Below are 20,634 nucleotides of genomic sequence, written 5' to 3'. Positions count from 1 at the left end.
TGTTGGATTTATAACCTGGTCTTTTTTTCAAGAATTCAATGTGGCATATAAATTATATGTGTACAGGTCACACTAAGCCAGTTTGCAATTACCCAGATTTATGAAATACACTAATTTGTAAGCCATGATCTAGAAGCCAGTGGGCTGGATTCACATAACATCGAAAACCAGAAACAAACAAACTACTTTATAAAGGTAAAGGTAAAGGTTCCCCTCACACATATGTGCTAGCCGTTCCCGACTCTAGGGGGTGGTGCTCATCTCCGTTTCAAAGCCAAAGAGCCAGCGTTGTCCGAAGACGTCTCCGTGGTCATGTGGCCGGCATGACTAAATGCCAAAGGTGCACAGAACACTGTTACCTTCCCACCAAAGGTGGTCCCTATTTTTCTACTTGCATTTTTTACATGCTTTCGAACTGCTAGGTATGTTTATACCTCAACATAAACCCAACTGGAACATTCTTTTCGCCATTTTTTCCTGCAACAACCCTGCAAATAGTTGGGCTGAGATACAGTCTCTCCTGGCATAAAGCCACTTATTAAGCTTCCATGGCTAAAAATGCATTTGTGTTTGGTCTCTGGAGTCTTTTATCTTCAAGCTCATAAACCCTGTAACACAGGAATGGTTTCTAGACAGCCCCACTGACAATAATCCAAGCAACACTATCATGTCCATGTTCTGGCAAATATTAGCTGAACTTCCTGGAGTTCTTGTTTTACAAGATTGACAATCAATGATGAAATGCAGCTTAGGACAAATTATCCATGGTCTGTTATTGTACTTAATTTGGGTAGAATAAAAACAGATTATTGAGCCCACAATCTAAAGCACAAAGTAATCTACTCTGGAGATCTGACTAGTTTTCTGATGTAAAGCTCTACTTCCTTTGCAACTTTGGGTTATAGCCATCTTGATTTTTATGAGACCCATCCAATACACCCCTGCTCTGTTATCACGGGGGGGGGGGTGTAATGTGCCTGCTTATATATGTACATATTGTGGCTCATTGTGCAGTCAGATGAGTACATTTAAAAGGGGGGAGGATTACTTTTCACTTGTCCTTGACCGGATTGGCAACAGTCTCTGAAGATTAACTGTTTAAAGCAGGGGGAGGCAATGTATGGTTCCCCAGACACCACAGCTGGACTGTGGGGTCCATCATTTGTCACCACTATCAGAAAGGAAGCTATAACTCAAAAACAGAATTGGCCATCTTTGGAAGAAGTAATATGGCTAAAATATGTTCCCAAGCAAAAATAATTATATTGCCAATACTGGATTCGAGGCATCATGGATATGATTGATCTGAAGATTTTAACTATGTGGCCTCCGTTTTCCATGTCATCGTTAGACAAGATGCTTTCTCCTCTCTTTCTCCCCACCCCCACTTCTTTAAATAATTACTTTATTGCTTGTTTCAGGCACTCAAATTATTTCAGCTGCCTCGTGTATTGAATAGCAAGAGAGAGCATGGTATAAAATGGAAAGTGCCTGACATTTTTCTCTCAAGATGAAAACGTACCTTCAGCCACTTTTTACATTCAGCATCAAAAGTGGTTTACAAGATGAATCACCCATATAGATCTGACACGGGGTGAAATGCTACTGGTTCAGGCCATTTCACCCAAACCAGTAGTAAAAAATGCTACTGGTTCACCAACCCAGTAGTAAAACAATGTAAAAAAAAAAGGTCCAATGATTGTCAGAACTTTTTTTTTCTTTTTAAGCATTTTTTACTACCGGTTCTTCAAAACCAGTAGTTAAAAATGTTTTAAAAAGTAAAAAAAAAAAGTTCCGACGATCGCGCGTCGCTCAGCTGATCGTCAGAACTTTTTTTTTTTTTCTTTTTAAGCATTTTTTTTACTACTGGTTCGGGCGAATAGATAGAAAAAAAATGCTTTAAAAAGTAAAAAAAAAAAAGGCTCGGACGATTGCGCGGCACAGCTGATTCGCCCAAATCAGTAGTAAAAAAATGCTTTAAAAAAATAAAAAAAAAAGGTTCACAAGATCATAGCTGTGCTGCGCGATCGTTGGAACTTTTTTTTTTTTTTTACTTTTTAAAGCATTTTTTTTACTACCAGTTCAGGAGAATAGGTAGTAAAAAAATGCTTTAATTTTTTTAAAAAAAAAAGTTCCAATGATCGTGTGCCGCTCAGCTGATCGTCGGAACTTTTTTTTTTTTTTTACTTTTTAAGCATTTTTTTACTACTGATTTGGCAAATAGGTAGTAAAAATGCTTTAAAAAAGTAAAAAAAAAAAAAAGGGCTCGGACGATCGCGCGGCACAGCTGTGATCGTTGGAACCTCTTTTTTTATTTTTTTAAAGCATTTTTTATTACCTGTTCACCTGAACCGGTAGTAAAAAATGCTTTAAAAAAGTTTTTAAAAGGTTCCTAAGATCGCGTGCCACAGCTGATTCCCACCCCCACCACCACCACCACCCCGGCTGTCCTACTTACCTTCGCAAGCCTCCTTTTGGCACATACTGCACATGCACATGCAGCATGCATTTGGTGCAAACTGCATGCATGCGCGCAGTGCGTGCTTGGCATGTGGCGCGTATGCGCAGCCAGCAAACCAGTAGCAAACCGGTTCAGATTTCACCACTGATCTGACATCAACAGCAAGAGCAGCAGCATTTCCCCGCCTTCCATTTTTGTAATTTGTTATTTATAAAAGACATAGAAACTTCCATGATGTTGTCACTGCAAAATGCTTTCCTAAGCAGGTAGAAGAATGCTGCATTCGTAATAAAATGTATGACTCAGATATAGTTGGGCCTAAAAATATATTCGAAAGATGTTCCTTCTTATTTTCATGTAAACTCCCTTGGTGTTACTACAAACCCAGCTTGTAGTCATGTGAGGATTGCCTGTATTTAGAAAATTCAGTTAAATGAAGACAAAATGCAGGAAAATCTACCCAAAGACAAGATTTGCAAATGAAGAAGCAACCCCAAATAATACTCTATACAAGTTTCTTGGAGGCATTGAAACCTCAGTCACTGCAGGCTTCCTTAAAAAGGAATCATACATTCCTTTTTAAGACAATGATCAGAATTCATATGGCGCCTCTGCTCAACCTAACCAAAAGGATTGTTGTAAATCTAAAAATAGGGGGGAAAGGAGAGGAAGTGAGCCAGGTAAAGGTAAAGGTTCTCCTCGCACATATGTGCTAGTTGTTCCCGGCTCTAGGGGGCAGTGCTCATCTCCGTTTCAAAGCCGAAGAGCCAGCACTTTCTGAAGACGTCTCCATGGTCATGTGACCAGGATGACTAAACGCCAAAGGCGCACGGAATACTGTTACCTTCCCACCAAAGGTCGTCTCTATTTTTCTATTTGAATTTTTTATGTGCTTTCGAACTGCTAGGTTGGTAGAAACTGGGACAAGTAACGGAAACTCACCCGATTATGCGGCACCGCTGAACTGGCAACCTTTCGATCGACAAGCTCAGCATCCTAACCACTGAGCCACAGATAGATAGATAGATAGATAGATAGATAGATAGATAGATAGATAGATATTATCTCCTTAATAATTGCAGGATAGCAGAAAAACTATTACTATCAAGTGTGTCTGTATGACATTCCGTTTATGTGCAGCAACAACTCAGGCAATATGGGGGCAATACCTCCATTGTATTGTACCATGTAGTGGATGATTTTTCATTAAAAACTAATCTGTAGAAACTGTGTAATATCTGTTGATGCTACTGATGCTATGATGCTGTTATCAATCTGATTTACATATTGACAGTTTTATTCTAAACCAGGGATGTCCAACTGTATCAACTTTAGGACTTATGGACTTCAACTTCCAGAATTACCCAGCCAGAAGTCTTAAAGTTGCCAAGATTGGACTCCCCTGCTCTAAATCTGAGAGCCAACAGCAAAAGGATAATCATTACCATTATGCATGAAGAAAGCCAAATCCATTTGAGATTTGGGACTTCAGATTTAATGCTAGTAGAAACACAAAATAATTTATAAAACTCCAACTGTTTCAAAAATATTTTAATTACATATACTAACATCTGTGCTCTTAAAAAAGGACTCACATAGATACATTTTACAATTTCCTTTTTTTTCCCAAGTTAATACATAAAACTTCATAATATGCAAACAACTTTAGTGGTTTCTTCATATGTTCTCAGAGCATGAGAAATTCAAAATTATATTGCACTGGTAAACCTGGAGCACTGAATTGCCCAAATTGCACCACTGGAAGAAAAACATAGCATGAAGAATGCTTGAAAGTTATACCTGCTATCCTGAGTACAGAAAAACACTCATTTTTCTTAAGCTTAAAATTAAGGAAATGTTCCATAGAGAATTATGTTGTTCGTAATAGTTGTTACTGATGCCCAAAAGATAAATCAAACGAAAACAAGCCAGGGATAGGGGAATTGTCCTCCTGAAGCTATTTCAACAGCCCTAGAAATACAGCCAATAGTGAAAGATGCTACCATCAACATCATCTGGAGTACCAATAGGTCCTCACCCTTGAAGTAAACTATGAAAACTCTGGGCTTAAAAGAATGCCAAAGTTTTTGTAGATATAAATATATAGTTAGTATATATTAGTAGCGCAAAATAGATTTAATATTTCAGAGAAAGGCTAAAGCCTAGTTCAGCGATGGCTAACCTTTTTGCCATTGTGTGCCAAAAGCGGTGGGAGTGCGGGGGGGGGTCGTGCATACGGGTACCCACATCCATAATTTTATGCGCGCATGACCCCCCACGCTCCCCACGCTTTTGGCATGTGATGCACAGTGGGCCCATTTTTTTGCCCTCCTCAGGCTCCAGAGGCTTTCTGGAAGTCTGGAGAGGGCGAAAATAGCCTTCCCCACCCCTCTGGAGACCGGAAACGGTCTGTTTGCTGACTTACAGTAGGACCGGAAGGCCAGTTTTTTGCTCTCCTCATACTCCTAGAAAGGCTCTGGAGAGCAAAAAACAGGCCTTCTGGGCCCACCGGAAGCAGGGAAATACGCTGTTTCTGGCCTCCAGAGGGCCTGGGGCGGGGTGGGGAAGGCTGTTTTTGCCCTCCCCAGGCTCCAGAGCCTTTCTAGGTGCCTGGGGAGGGCAAAAACAGCCTTCCCCATCCCGCCCCAGGCCCTCTGGAGGCCAGAAACAGCCTATTTCCCTGCTTCCGGTGGGCCCAGAAGGCCCGAAAATCAACTGGCCGGCACGCGCACTGGAGCTGAGCTCACATGCCTACCAATATGGTTCCACGTGCCATAGGTTCGCCATCACGGGCCTAGTTGCTCTTCCTTAACTTCCTTTGTGTAAAAGAATTTGTGTAAAAGGGTAATATTCAAAATGCAATCGATCCGTAATATAGTAAAGAAAGGATTTTCTTTTGAAAATAGGAGCTCTATCGACAAAAGAAAATATATCCAAAGGAATGCACATCAGAAATGCAGATCATAGCAAATGAAATGGCTATTGATCAATAATAATTGTTAATGTAATGTTTTTATTTTTATAGTGCATAAATATTTTCCCAGATGGTCACTCAGAGATGCAAGAGTCTTTCAGCTTCCATATTTTGTGTGACATGGAACACATTGTCTTTCTTCGTTAATACTGACTTAACTTATTATTAATTAATTCTTAATTAAGGCAAGTAGGGAATAACTAAATCTTTTTTAAAAAAATGTCTAGCAGTAGCTGCTATATTTGTTCTCCATTTAACATTTCTCAAAAGAAACAAAATCCATCTGGATACATTGGCACATTCTCCGCAAATCCAAAATGACCTTTGCGATTTAAAGGAGAAAATTATTTGGGAGAAAGAAATTCTTAGCGATAAATACAGCTGTCTCTTAACTATCCCCTCCTCTTTTATTTAGGTCAAAAATACAAAACTGATCTGTGTTTGTATGACATAATAAACTAAAAACTAGTTTTTGGTTTATTATAGCCTAATAGGGATATAAAAAAATCTACCACTGCAAAATGTAACATTCAGCACTTTTCCAGAACGGGTTTGTGGTGTTCTGAATAAAAGAAGGACAGGATTCGGTTTGGAACACCAAACTGATTCCAGTTCAGAGGATTAACTTTTGGAAAATCACTGGAGCATCCCTAAATCAGCATGGCCCAGAAAAGAAACATTCAATTTCTTGAAGACTAAGAGTTTTGTCTTAGACTAGAGCAGCGTTTCTCAATCTTGGTAGCTTGAAGATGGGTGGACTTCAATTCCCAGAATCGCTGCTGGCTGGGGGATTCCCAGAAGCGCTGCTGGCTGGGGGATTCTGGGAGTTGAAGTCCACCCATCTTCAAGCTTCCAAGGTTGAGAAACACTGGAGTAGCGTATGCCACAGATTTCATTTTGAACTATTTCAAGCATAAAACTTCACAAATGTCCCCATAATGAGCACTCAAAAAATTGTTTTGAGGCTTCTGGCAACTGAGCTGTTTTAGGCTCAACGTTTGAGCTGTTTTGAGCTCAACATTTCTTGGAATGTACAAAACCGGTGGTTTTGCAGTCTATGAGAGTTCATGCCAAAAACATCTCACTGCAAAATCTCTTGCACAATTTTAAAGCAAACTGTTATGTGAACCAGCCTACCTGATGAATTAATGGCTCAGTATGTTGTATGGACCCAGAAAACCAGGTTAAGTAAAATATGGCCTTTATATATGTCAGTGTTTTTCAACCTCACCAACTTTAAGATATGTGGACTTCAGCTAGCAAATAATTCCCTCAACACTATCAAACTATTCACTAAGTCTGCATTACTATTACTATTAATCTTCTCATCATTCCTATCACCCATCTCCTCCCACTTATAACTGTATGACTATAACTTTGTTGCTTGTATCCTTACGATTTATATTGTTTCCTAGTATGATTTGATTGCTTATTTGTACCCTATGACTCTCTTTAAGTGTTGTACCTTATGATTCTTGATGAATGTATCTTTTCTTTTTATGTACACTGAAAGCATAGGCACCAAGACAAATTCCTTGTGTGTCCAATCACACTTGGCCAATAAAGAATTCTATTCTATTCTATTCTTCTCAGGCATTTCTACTTATCTTAAAGTTCCTGAGGTTGAGAAACAGTGCATATATTATATGAACAGAACTACGTTGCCTAAGGAAGATAATTAATAGTTCAGTGTATTTTTAATTAACCAAATATTATGAGATGACCGTAGTTATTTAATCAAATTCTTCATGGTGTCAAAGAATTTCCCTTTCAACACTGATGAAAAAATTCAGAAGTTAGACAGAAAGTAGAAGAATAATTCTATTTAGCATCCCTGAATGAATGAAATAATTTAATAACAGAATTGAAACTCTATAATTCACTAAATTGGGTCACTAGATGGATCATCTTTTCAGATCAAAGGAAATCTCAGGGAGTCACACAGATAAGAGGTTTACATAACACCTGATGGAATCATAAGATAGCCAATACAAATGTATTTGCTATTGATATGATTAAAAGGACTAAGGGACTTAATTTCTATAATTTTGCTTTTACTGACATGAAACAATGTTGCATTTTTATTAGGTGCCCACATTTTATGGCCAATGAGTGCATTTTAAATAATGTCTATGTGTCAGAGATGTTCTCGCAAATGGGTTGGGGAGTACTCACAAAACGTTTGCCACAATACATGTGGACAGTTACAAAACTCACCTAAGAACCCAAGTATGCGACATAGACCTAGTCTCTACAATAAAAAGAAAGCCAATTATTTAAACTCTTTTCCTCTCCAGTACTTAATTCACCAATGACACACAGATTAGGCTTCACCAAAAAAAGGAAAACAAGGCAAAGTTGAGCCTCAAAAAGAAACAGGGGTTGTAACCCATTCTCTTCCCACAATGGTGTTAGTCTAGATCAGGGCTGTCAAATTTGCAGCCTGCAGACTGGATGCATCATGCACTGGCCACACCCACGCCTGGTTTAGCGAAGGGGAAAAAATCCTGATACATCACATGATGCTGCCGTGATGATGTGAGTTTGACATCCCTGGTCTACGTTGCTTCAAAACTACAAGAGCTGATCCTGGTAAGGAAGGGGATTAGAGGAGCAGGGGGACAAAACATTAAACACCTTAACGCCATGAATTCAAGTCCCCAAAGGCTGCTAGATAACATACAGCCAACCAGGGTGGATAAAAATCGATGATTTTTTTTTAATATATAAAAAAATCAGATTTTTAAATTTTAAATCAGATTTATTTTTATCAAATTTATTTTAATAAAATGCTTTTGGAGTAAAAATCTGTCTAGATTTTTTATCTAAATAGATAGTTTTCTATTTAAGATACATTAATAATTTAGTTTATTCAGCATGAAATGGAGCTTAAGTTATGTAGCCTGAGGCTGTATATTCTGCAATATTGGGGCTGTCAGTGAGTCAACAGCAGGTCAGAGAAAGAGCCACTGTGGGACAGAGATGACAGCTGCTCTTTAAAAATTATGATTTAAATCGAGTTGATTTAAATCAAGCCTTTTTATTAGTGATTTAAATCATGATTTAAATTGTGATTTAAATCGACTTGATTTAAATCAAATCCACCCTGCAGTCAACCAAGGGCTGAAATGATATTCACATGAAGTTACTATGAAGATTTGGACAGATATTAAAACTGGGATTGTATTCTTCTTCTTTCTAAAATAGCTTGCCGCATTGAAACATGTAACAACTTTTTATATGAATCCCTAACTTTAAGTTTTAAACTTGTATCCTGCATTTGAAACGTTTAGACATTTACTAAAACACTTTTACAAACAATAAGGCACTGCCCTGGCATATCACACAACAAATACTAAAAAAGGAAGTTTGCCTCTGTAGAAGGTTTGCATTTTGTACTGTCTGTAGCGCTATCACCAGACCAGCAGACTTGATTATTTATCTTCCACCACATTTACTATAAAGTGCAGTATCACTGATCCCTTTCCCTTTCTTAAAAGCATAATGCTCTATTCCATAAATCAACTTAAAAGGAAGTCAAATTAGGATTTTAAAAATATGTTTGAAGTGAACCCAAGTGTCCTTTAAAGACCGTCTATTGTAGGCAATGTTCAAAAATAAAATCAAGATTTTAGGACTCTTTCTAGAAAGAAATAAGAGTTATCTTCTCTTTAGCTCTAAAACCTGCATGCAGGCATGATGAAGCTGGATGGCCACTTCCAGCTAGATGTCATCTATATAGATGCATATGTGGATGCTGGTGAAGTCTTGCAATCAGTTCTTCCTCTGTTGGTTCTTCTAAAACATCCCTGCAAGAACAAGCCACAATCACTGAAAAATAGCAGAGCCAGTGTCTTAGTACAGACATTGTAGATATTTTTACACACCAGAAATAACTTCCCTAGACATTTTAACATTAAAAGCCTCTATAGCAGAGGTGGGTTTCAGCAGGTTCTGACCAGTTCTGGAGAACCGGTAGTGGAAATTTTGAGTAGTTCGGAGAACCGGTAGTAAAAATTCTGACTGGCCCCGCCCCCATCTATTCTCTGCCTCCCAAGTCTCAGCTGATGGGGAGGAAATGGAGATTTTGCAATATCCTTCCCCTGGATTTATTTATTTATTTATTTGTTTAAATTTCTATACCGCCCTTCTCCAATGTAGGACTCAGGGCGGTGAACAGCCAAAGTAAAAACAAGACATACATACAAAACATACAAAATCTAAAAAAAAAAAAAAAAAAAAAAACCTGTTTAAAATAATTAAATAATTTTGGCCGTAATTAAAACATTCCAATTTAAAATCCGTTTAAAATTTGACTCAAGCCAGCCCAGCTAGTTGAAATAAATGGGTTTTCAGGGCCCGACAAAAAATCCGGAGGTCTGTTATTGTACGTAGCTCTGGGGGGAGGTTGTTCCAGAGGGCGGGCGCCGCCACAGAGAAGGCTCTCCCCCTGGGGGTCGCCAGCCGACATTGTCTGGCGGACGGCACCCTGAGGAGGCCCACTCTGTGGGAGCGTACTGGCCGGTGGGAGGCTATTGGTGGCAGAAGGCGGTCTCGTAAGTACCCCGGCCCTAAGCCATGGAGCGCTTTAAAGGTGGTCACCAACACCTTGAAGCGCACCCGGAAGACCACCGGGAGCCAGTGCAGCTCGCGCAGGAGAGGTGTCACGTGGGAGCGCCTCGTCGCCCCGAAAATCCCCCGCGCGGCCGCGTTCTGGACCAGCTGGAGCCTCCGGGTGCACCCCAGGGGGAGCCCCATGTAGAGAGCGTTGCAGTAGTCCAGGCGGGAAGTGACGAGTGCCTGAGTGACTGTGCGTAGGGAGTCCCGATCTAGAAAGGGGCGCAACTGGCGTATCAGGCGGACCTGATAAAAAGCCCCCCTGGCCACGGCCGCCAAATGATCTTCTAACGACAGCCGTGCGTCCAGGAGGACGCCCAAGTTACGAGCCCTCTCCGTGGGGGCGAGTGATTCGCCCCCAATAGCCAGCGATGGCGTCAGCTGGCTATATCGGGACGCCGGAAGCCACAGCCACTCGGTCTTGGAGGGGTTGAGTTGGAGCCTGTTTCTCCCCATCCAGGCCCGCACGGCCTCCAGGCACTGGGACATCACTTTAAGGGCATCATTGGGGTGGCTTGGGGTGGAGATGTACAGCTGGGTGTCATCAGCGTACTGATGGAACTCCACCCCGAAGCCACGGATGATCTCACCCAGCGGCTTTACATAAATGTTGAACAGAAGGGGCGAGAGGACCGACCCTTGTGGCACCCCACAAGCAAGGTGCCTCGGGGTCGACCGCTGCCCCCCTGTCAACACAGATTGCGACCGGTCGGAGAGGTAGGAGGAGAACCACCGCAAAACGGTGCCTCCCACCCCCAACCCCGCCAACCGGTGCAACATGATACCATGGTCGATGGTATCAAAAGCCGCTGAGAGGTCTAACAGGACCAGGATAGAGGAGCAACCCCTATCCCGGGCCCTCCAGAGATCATCCACCAATGCGACCAATGCCGTTTCCGTGCTGTGCCCAGGCCGGAAGCCGGACTGGAGCGGGTCTAGATAGACAGCTTCATCCAGGTACCGGGGAAGCTGTTGCGCCACCACACTCTCAACAACCTTCGCAATGAAGCGAAGGTTGGAGACTGGACGATAGTTAGCCAAAACAGCCGGATCCAGAGAAGGCTTCTTGAGGAGGGGCCTCACCACCGCTTCTTTCAAAGCGGCCGGCAGGACCCCCTCACCCAAAGAAGCGTTAACAATCTTCTGGAGCCAGCCTCGTGTCACCTCCCGGGAAGCCAGTACCAACCAGGAGGGACACGGGTCCAATAAACATGTGGTCGCGTTCAGCCGTCCCAGGACCCTGTCCATGTCCTCGGGAGCCACAGGATCGAACTCCCCCCAGATAACACTCTCAAGACCTGTCTCAGTCATCCCGTCTGGACATACCCAGTCAGAGGCCAGCCCTTCCCGAATCTGAGCGATTTTGTCATACAGATACTGAACAAAATCCTCAGCTCGACCCTGCAAGGGGTCATCCCGCACTTCCAGATGGAGGAGGGAGTGGGTCACCCTAAACAGGGCGGCTGGGCGATTATCTGATGACGCGATAAGAGCGGCAAAATAGCTAGTTTTCGCCGCTTTTATCGCCACTAGGTAGGTCTTAATATGAGACCTCACCAGTGTTCGGTCAGGTTCGGAGCGGCTGGTCCTCCAACTACTCTCCAGGCGTCTTTTCCGGCGCTTCATCTCCCTAAGCTCCTCGGAAAACCAAGGAGCTAGGTGAGTTCGGTGCCGGGTCAGAGGCCGCAAAGGCACGACTCGGTCCAAGGCCCCGGCAGCCGCACTATCCCAGGCGGCCACCAGGTCTTCAGCCGAGTCATGAGCCAGAATCTCAGGAAATGGCCCAAGCTCCATCTGGAACCTATCAGGGTCCATCAGGCGCCTGGGGCGGAACCACCTGGTCGGTCCCGCCTCCCTGCGGCAGGGTGCAGCGGTTAGAAAGTCCAGTCGAAGGAGCGAGTGGTCAGACCATGACAAGGGTTTGATGGCTATATCCCCTATATCAAGGCCACTCAACCACTGACCAGAGACAAAAACTAAGTCCAGAGTGTGTCCTCCTGTGTGAGTGGGGTCATGAATTAACTGAGTAAGGTCCATGGCCGTCATGGAAGCCATGAACTCTCGAGCCACCTCAGACGTTTCACCGATAGACGGCAGGTTGAAATCCCCCATGATGGCAAGTCTGGGGGTGTCCACCGCCACCTCGGCTATAACGTTAAGGAGCTCGGGCAGGGCCGTTGCCACGTGGCAGGGAGCCAGGTACGTGACCAACAGGCCCATCTGTACTCCACGACCCCACTTCACAAAGAGGGACTCACATCTGGCTATCTGTGGAACAGTGGTCTCCCTTGGATCCAGACCTTCCTTTATAATAACCGCCACCCCCCCCGCCCCTGCCCTGAGCCCTCGGCTGATGAAATGCACGGAAGCCTGGTGGGCATATATCCACGAGGGGGACTCCCCCCTCCTGGCCCAACCAGGTCTCCGTAATGCCCGCCAGGTCCGCCTCCCCCTCCTGAATAAGATCGTGAATGAGGGGGGCTTTATTAACAACGGACCTGGCGTTGCACAACATCAGCCGGAGGCTCTGGCCCTGAGAATCTGGACAAGCTGGGGAACAAGAAAAGCATTGGGGACCGGAATGCGCAATCGCTCTAAGATAGCGAGTGCGCATTCCCCGCACATGATATGGTCCCCAGCTTCCGCCATATCTGCCCCTCCCACTCACTATGCTGATGGAACAGCCCTCTTCAAATCGAACTCCAACCCCCTCCCCGACCTCCGGTTCTACGTCTCTAATGTCGCAGCCCTTCGCTAAGGCTGGTCTTGAACCCGGTGGATTTCCCCCAGAACCCACCCTAATCCCCCCCGAACCCCTTAAAATTTTTGTTAAAAACTCACTAAAAAACCCACTTAAAAAACCCCTCAAACTCTTCTTAGCCGCATGCTAAGGATTGGGGAGGGAATGGAGATTTTACAGTATCCTTCCCCTGGAGTATGGTGGGAATGGAGATTTTACAGTATCCTTCCCTTGCCACACCCACCAAGCCACGCCCACAGAACTGGTAGTAAAAAAATTTGAAACCCACCACTGCTCTATAGTCCATCATTCATTACTCAATTCCCAATAGATAACTTCATATGCAAAGTTATATTTTTGCTTTATTTTGCAACCTTGCTAGAGTATTGTATATAGGTAGTCCTCGACTTACAACAGTTCATTTAGTGATCATTCGAAGTTACAACGGTAGTGAAAAAAGTGACCTGACCATTTTTCACACTTACGACCGTTACAGCATCCTCACGATCACGATTCCCTTTTGCGACCTTCTGAAAGCAGTCAATGGGGAAGCCAGATTCACTTAACAACGATGTGACTAACTTAACAACTGCAGTGATTCATTTAACAAATGAATGGCACGAAAGGTCATAAAATGGGGCAAAACACACTTAACAAATGTCTCATTTATCAACAGAAATTTTGGGTTCAATTGTGGGCATAAGTTGAGGACTACCTCTAATCAGTTAAGAAAAATAGGACAACATGCTCTAAATTCTGGCACTCTCTACATGGAGCCTCTGCTGCTGTTTCTCCTTGGAGTGTTTTAGTCTTGGCAGTAAAAAAAAAACACACCTGTTAATGTACATTTGTCCTACTTTAGTCCTCAGTAAGTTTCTTTTCTCAATTAAAAATATAAAGCGGCTAAATTGCTATGCTTGTACCTGAAGAGGAGTTCCACTGTCATTTGATATTCAACTTCTGAGAGAGACGGCCTATGGCAGCGACGATCCCATTTATGAATAAAATTCTGCATTTGAAGAAGAGGAAACCAACACCATTTTATGAGAGAGAGAAGCCTCCTACTCAATACATTTACAATATTTAAAAAAAAAAAAAAAACTCAAGGCATGGAACCAATTCATGTGATTAGCATATAATCAGAGATGGCTATTTGTGGAAGTCACAGCAACAAAAAATATAATTGTTTTGAAAGAGAGAGGAGTCCGTTCTGTAAGACTTAAGGGAAGCTGCTGCACCAATTTCTACAGACGGCGTACTTCCTTTCTTTATTAACAATTCAAAGAAAATACCTTACAAATCAACTCGAAGTAGCCCAACATAAGGTGCTCAAGATAAGTGTCATCAATAATAATATGTAACACTTCTGAGACCTACTATTAAAGTCGTGTGTGTTTGTATGTGTGTGTGTGTGAGAGAGAGAGAGAGAAAGGGACTTCCATGAAAAGTCAGAGACTTTCAACTCTAGTAACCCAATTTAAAAATATTTTTTCCAGGTAACTTAGTACTGTATATGCTGTCCATCCTACTGTGACATCAGGAGATTTGCCAGTCCAAGTGAAACCACCCATAAATGCAATTTGCTACTCCAAGTGAAACCACCCGTAAATGCTCATGTGTTCTTCAGGCTTTGGATGACCAGTCAAGCTTTACCTCTAAAAGCAAGGCTATAAAAAGATTGACCCAGATGACAGAGGAAGTCAGCCACCAGGTGACAAAGTACAATTTTGACCAGCTGTAAAAGAAAAGAAAAGAAAAAAAAAGGATAAAATCAAGTCATGCCTATTATTACAATTCCAGTCTTAAAATTCCCTGCACTTTGTGACCTGTAGCACACCACACATTTCCTGTCTGGTATTCCTTCCAGTTCCTTTTACAAATTACAAAGTTGCATATCCTTGTATTCTCATAGATGAATTATTCCTGCCACTTACAACTTTCTTGTGACCTTTTAGCATTTTTTTTCTGGCTCTAGAATTTTCTTGTCGGTTTTTCTTTTTTTGCCCTAGATACCTCCCCAGGATACAATCTAAATCCACTCTACTGCTCGTCCCAAAGATGCTTTTTCCAAAAGCCAATTGGACTTTCTTGGGGGGTTTTTTCCTTTGAAAATATTTTCCTTCTCTGAAGAAGAACTGAAGAAGTTTCTTGGATGAAAAGCAAAATGTTTTCAAAAGAAAAAACCAAGAAAATCCAATTATTTTTTTGAAAAAAGCACCTTTGGGACAATCATGACTTGGATGATTGAGAATCTCCATAGTCTATTGCTCATATGTTCTAATTTAATTAAGACCATTATCATTTCTAGATTTTGCAGTTTATGTATCATATCTCACTTTTTAAAAAAATTATAATCTATACCCCTCTTGCTATACTAGCCTATTATTGCAGATTGATGGTTTATCTTGGCAGTGCTCCAGAACAGACAACCAACGTGTTCCCACTCTATTTTTCACTTTGTCTAAGAGCATAAAACTAATAGAATATTTATAGCTCAGAGTTCATCTGCGGGGTCCCTGGCACTTTCTGAGCTTGGTTGTTTTTTTTTACAGACATTTCACTACCCAACTAGGTAATGTCATCAGTACTAGGAGGGAGTGAGGTTTGCTGAGTATCAAGGACCATACATTGTAAAACTAACTACATTGATGAGTCTGCTATGTAGTAGGTATCCTGGTTTTGCTGCTTCTGCATAGACCAAGAAAGCAACAAAACAGAGTATATGGTACGAGATAAAGTGCAGATTTTTTTTTTTTAATGGAGACTGTCTGATAACCTTGGAGAAGTTCATGTCTGAATTAGGTTACCAAATGCATTGCAAAAAGCATCGCTTTTTAGTTCATTACTCACGGAGATGTATATCTGGAATATGCCTCCAAGAAAACCTGCCAGTTGTTCACAACCATCACATCCCACAAAGTCACTAGTGCTGCCTATATTAGGGATAAGAAAAGTAGTTGTAGTGCACATTAACCTATTATGAGAATTTCAGAATATATAAGAGAAAACTTGGAGCTACCAAGCCATAGAATAGAATAGAATAGAATAGAATAGAATAGAATAGAATAGAATAGAATAGAATAGAATAGAATAGAATAGAATAGAATAGGAATTATTTATTGGCCAAGTGTGATTGGGCACACAAGAAATTTGTCGTCAAGCTCTCATTGTACATAAAAGCTATAAGTGATACATCATGATCATAAGCATCATAAAAATCATAAATCATAAGATACAACACTTGGTGATAGAATCAAAATAAATCATACAGGAAACTAAATAAAACAATATAAATCGTAAAGATACAAGCAACAAAGTTATAGCCATAAGTAGAAAAGGAGATAGTAATTAAAGCAACTAATTAATACATATTGAATAATACTCACAGCAAAATCATCAAAGTTGTTTGGCCAATACTCCAGTTGTTCAAAAGTGCCACACTTGAAAGTTGTATTTAAAAAGCTATAATGGAATAATAAACAATTAGAAATTATTTCATCACTGTATGCAATGTGGCACTGCACAGATCAAACGTTAAATTAGCTGATTCTTTTACCACAAGTATACTTTTAGATTTCTTAAAATGAAGAGGAAAATTAAGTCTGGAGATTTTAAATCTATTAAAGATGTAGACAGGACAAAAAAAAAAGAATAACATTCTTCAAAGCTAAAGTGAAAAAAGTGAATATAGTGAAAAAGATAAACAGTCAGCCAGATGTTGCAGCAGAAATATTAATTTTAAATTCAAGAAATATAGGTATTCCTCAACTTACAACTCCAACTGGGACTGGAATTTCTGTTTTAAGTCATATGTTGAGTCGGCCCGATTTTTATGATGGTTGTTCATGGAGTTGTTAAGTGGATCCAGCTTCCCTAATGGACATTTTTGGCAGAAAATTGGCAGAAAAAGATTACAAATCATGTGATTGCAGGATGCTACAACTGGTCGTAAATGCAAGCCAGTTGTTAAATGCCTAAACTGCGATCACATGACGGTGAGGGTAGTGTGAGGGTTGCAAGTGCAAATACAGATCGTAATTCATTTTTTCCCACTCCGTCTGAATCGTCGTTAAATGAACAGTCGTAAGTTGAGGACAACCTGTAGTGTTAGTAGAGATTTAAACTAGAAATCATTCAGTCCAGAATCCTTTCCTCTGCAAGAACTCCACTCTAAAGACACTTTCTTAAAAGAAGAAGAAAATATATATCTCTACCCAAATTCTGTGATTTTTCTTCACTATGATAAAATTATAACCGGGTTTTGCAAAGCTTGACTTTCAAGCACAGTTGAAATCTTAGAAACACTATTGTTAAAGATTCTTCCACAAAAGAGAAAACTGGCCCATGATAGCAATAAATTCTTATTTGCATGCTTTCAAAGAAAGAGTGCCTGGACTGAACAATCCATATATTTGGACTAATATAACCAGCTGGCCAGAAATATATCAGTTAGCAACGCAGACCTCATGCTGAAGTTTTGAACTAAGCCCAGTGCAAAAGTGAGAATTATTCTTGTACCTCTGGTTCAAATGGGAGAAAAATGAAGTGTCTATGCCAATGTTGGTGAACCTTTTTGGCACTGAATGCCAAAACGGAAGTGTGCGCGGGCGCACAGGGGAGCACTGGAAACCGGAAGACCAGCTCCCTAGCGTGCATGTATGCGCCGGGAAACTGAGCTTCCGGTTTCTGGTGTGTGAATGAGGGCCAGTCACCTGGTCTTCCGGTTTCTGGTGCGCATGCGTGCACGATGACTATCTGGCCAGCGCGCATGTGTGTGCCAGAAACTAAAAGCTTAGCTTCCCAGCGAGCACATGCGCAGCAGGGAGCTGCTCTCTCTGATTTCGAGCACACCCACATGCACGAAGACCAGCAGGCCAGCGTGCATGCGCATGCCAGAACACGGAAGAGTAACAGATGACGGCTGGCGTGCCCGGAGAGATGGCTCTGCGTGCCACTTCCGGCATGAGTGCCATAGGTTTGCCATCACAGGCCTAGACCAGTGATGGTGAACCTTTTCGGCAGTGAGTGCCCAAACGGGAATGTGTGTGCATGTGTGTGCATTGGAGGATCGGAAACCCAAAAACCAGCTGGCTGGTGCACATGCCAATAGTCTAGGCCTGCATAAGCGCATGTGCACCGGCCAGCTAGTCTTCGGGCTTCCAGCGCTCCAGCACACGCGAAGACCAAACCAAAAGAGCAGCTGGCGACGGCGCGCATGCCCACAGAGAGGGCTCTGTGTGCCACCTCTGGCATGCGTGCCATAGGTTCGCCATCACGGGTCTATGCCATGCCACACTTCCAAAATACTTTCCAAAGCTCAGCGCTATAGAGAAGTTGAGTTTCTTACCCTCTGAAATATTTCTAAGTTTGGGATCAAGGAGGAGCATCTTGCTAATGTTTTTTTCCTGCTGTTCCTCACTAGTCCTAGCGATGGCTCAACAAAGAAATAAGCTCTGCCCTGCTATCCTGCATCAAAGGCAGGTAATGTGCCACCACTCCCTCTTACAAGCTAGAAGAATCAGAATCAGAATCAGAATCGAGCTGGAAGGGATCTTAGAGGTCTTCTAATCCAGCCCCTGCTCAAGCCAAGCAAGAGATCCTATAGGAAGAGATGCACTGATAAAGGGCAAGAGAGAGGAGGTTCACATGTTCAAGAGGCAGTAGAGAGGAGCAGCTGTACAAATCCACATTGGTACATGGGGAATAGGCTTAACATATCAGATAGGCTGGCAGACTGGAAGTGATGTGAGATAGTAGAAAACTGTTTTCTAAGCTCATTTATAATGACAGGTAGATGCCAGTGGCAAACACAGTACCGATAGTCCTCAACGTATGACCACAACTGAGCCCAAGATTTCTGTTGCTAAGTGAGTTTTCCCCCATTTTACGACCTTTCTCGCCACAATTGTTAAGTGAATCCCTGCAGTTGTTAAGTCAGTAACATGGTTATTAAGTGAATCGGGCTTCCTCATTGACTTTGCCTGTCAAAGGTCGCAAAAGGAGATACTTGACCCTGGGACACAGCAACTGTCATAAACATGAGTCAGTTGCCAAGTGTCTTAGTTTTGATCTGGTGATCATGGGGATGCTGCAATGCTCACAAGTGTGAAAAACAGTCACAAGTCCCTTTTGTCAGTGTCGTCGTAACTTCAAACGGTCACTAAATGAACTGTCGTAAGTGGAGGACTATTTGTATTATAGAAATTTGACAGCTTCAAAGTTTAATCAATGCTTTACAGATAATTATTCCTAGAAACAGTTTCTAGGAATAGAAATATCTAATATGATCTTAATTTTAAAAATCCCTCTCTCTGTAGCCTTATATAGGTGGTTCTCAGTGTACAACCATTTGTTTAACAGCCATTCAACGTTACAATAGCACTGAAACAGTGACTTACAACCGGTCCTCATACCGCACAACCATGACAGCATCTCCATGGTCACATGATCAGCATCGATGCACTTGGCAACTGGCATTTATTTATGACAGTTGCTGTGTTCCAGGGTCATGTGATCTCCATTTGCAATCTTCTCTGCTGGTTTCAACAAACCAAATGAAAGGGGAAAGCTAGATTCACTTCATGGATGTGTTTTACTAAACAACCAAGGTGGGAACATTGACAAAAAATGTTGTAAAATGGAGTGAGACTCACTGAACAACCACTTTGCTTACTAATGGAAGTTTCAGACCCAATTGTGATTGTTAAGTCGAGAACTATCTGATAAATTCGCCTAATTTGCACAAGGAACATCACAATTGGGTTCTTATTAACATTTAGCAGTTTTACAGATATATTTCCATGCTCTACTAGAGGCTACACAGACCAACTGTATTTTCTGGCCTTCTTGCAAGTAGGAGTGGCATGCTCACTTCCCATCTTACCTGACATTGCCCATGGGAGTAATGGTGCCTCCAAACAGCTCCATGCCAATTATTGCAAATGCATAGAAAGCCACCTGTGAAATAAAAGTTGACATGATACTGAAGCCAACTGAGAACATTGCAACAACACGGTGTAAGCTTCATTTAGTTGACCTCATAAATCAGAAGTGTGGATTATTGTTGAACTCTGACTTCTCCTCCCCCGTTGCTTTAGCTTACACTACTGTCTGCATCATACTTCCAGGAGAGTGACCCCATGATTTGATGTTCACTCATTTACATGAATACAGTTGCATTATTTTTTCTTCAGAGCTATCAGCATTCTGCACAAGAAGTTTGCTATAAAGGTAAAGGCTCCTCTCGCACATACGTGCTAGTCATTCCTGACTCTAGGGGGCAGTGCTCATCTCCGTTTCAAAGTTGAAGAGCCAGCGCTGTCCGAAGACGTCTCTGTGGTCATGTGGCCGGCATGACTAAACGCCAAAGGCGCACGGAACACAGTTACCTTCCCACCAACGGTGGTCCCTATTTTTCTACTTGCATTTTTTACATGCTTTCGAACTGCTAGGTTGGCAGAAGCTGGGACAGTTTGCTGTAAATCACTGCAATTGCTCCAAAAAAACAGCAACTGGTAAATCCAGGGATATGATTTATTTCTGGCTTGCCATGTTACCTAGACTTATCCGTAGTCAAGCTTATATTTTCCAGGAACAAAAAATTTTTTTTTTAACTTTGAATTATAAAAATAGAGAGGGAATGAAGACAGCAAATATACAAAAGACTCTTGTTTGGCTGTCTTAAAAGTAGATACAGACACTCCGGAAAATTTAAATCATCTTCCTATCCGTATGCTTTCTAACCCTGTAATGCTCTTCCTAATATTATAACAGCTTCTCCACGCACATTGTTTAGGGCAGGGGTCTCCAACCTTTGCAACTTGTGGATTTCAACTCCCAGAA

At 41.9% G+C, this 20,634-nt stretch overlaps 1 protein-coding gene across 1 annotated transcript in view; it reads right to left on the bottom strand.

The window, feature by feature from the left end:
* Positions 1-9,165: 9,165 nt before the first annotated feature.
* The window catches only part of TPCN2 (two pore segment channel 2), a 35,769-nt gene continuing 24,300 nt past the window's right edge, over positions 9,166-20,634 (bottom strand). The window contains exons 20-25 of the mRNA XM_070957558.1: positions 19,676-19,749; positions 16,179-16,254; positions 15,643-15,725; positions 14,446-14,527; positions 13,716-13,801; positions 9,166-9,244 (exon numbers count right to left, since the gene is read on the bottom strand). Coding sequence (XP_070813659.1) covers positions 9,166-9,244; positions 13,716-13,801; positions 14,446-14,527; positions 15,643-15,725; positions 16,179-16,254; positions 19,676-19,749 — 480 coding nt within the window. The remainder of the gene's footprint in view (positions 9,245-13,715; positions 13,802-14,445; positions 14,528-15,642; positions 15,726-16,178; positions 16,255-19,675; positions 19,750-20,634) is intronic.

This window comes from Pituophis catenifer, unplaced genomic scaffold (genome assembly GCF_029215685.1).
Source record: "Pituophis catenifer annectens isolate HBS135680 unplaced genomic scaffold, rPitCat1.0.hap2 SCAF_1, whole genome shotgun sequence".
Classification (NCBI taxonomy): domain Eukaryota; kingdom Metazoa; phylum Chordata; class Lepidosauria; order Squamata; family Colubridae; genus Pituophis; species Pituophis catenifer.
The sequence above is the reverse complement of the archived record's forward strand: the minus strand, read 5'-3'. Positions and strand labels throughout refer to the sequence as shown.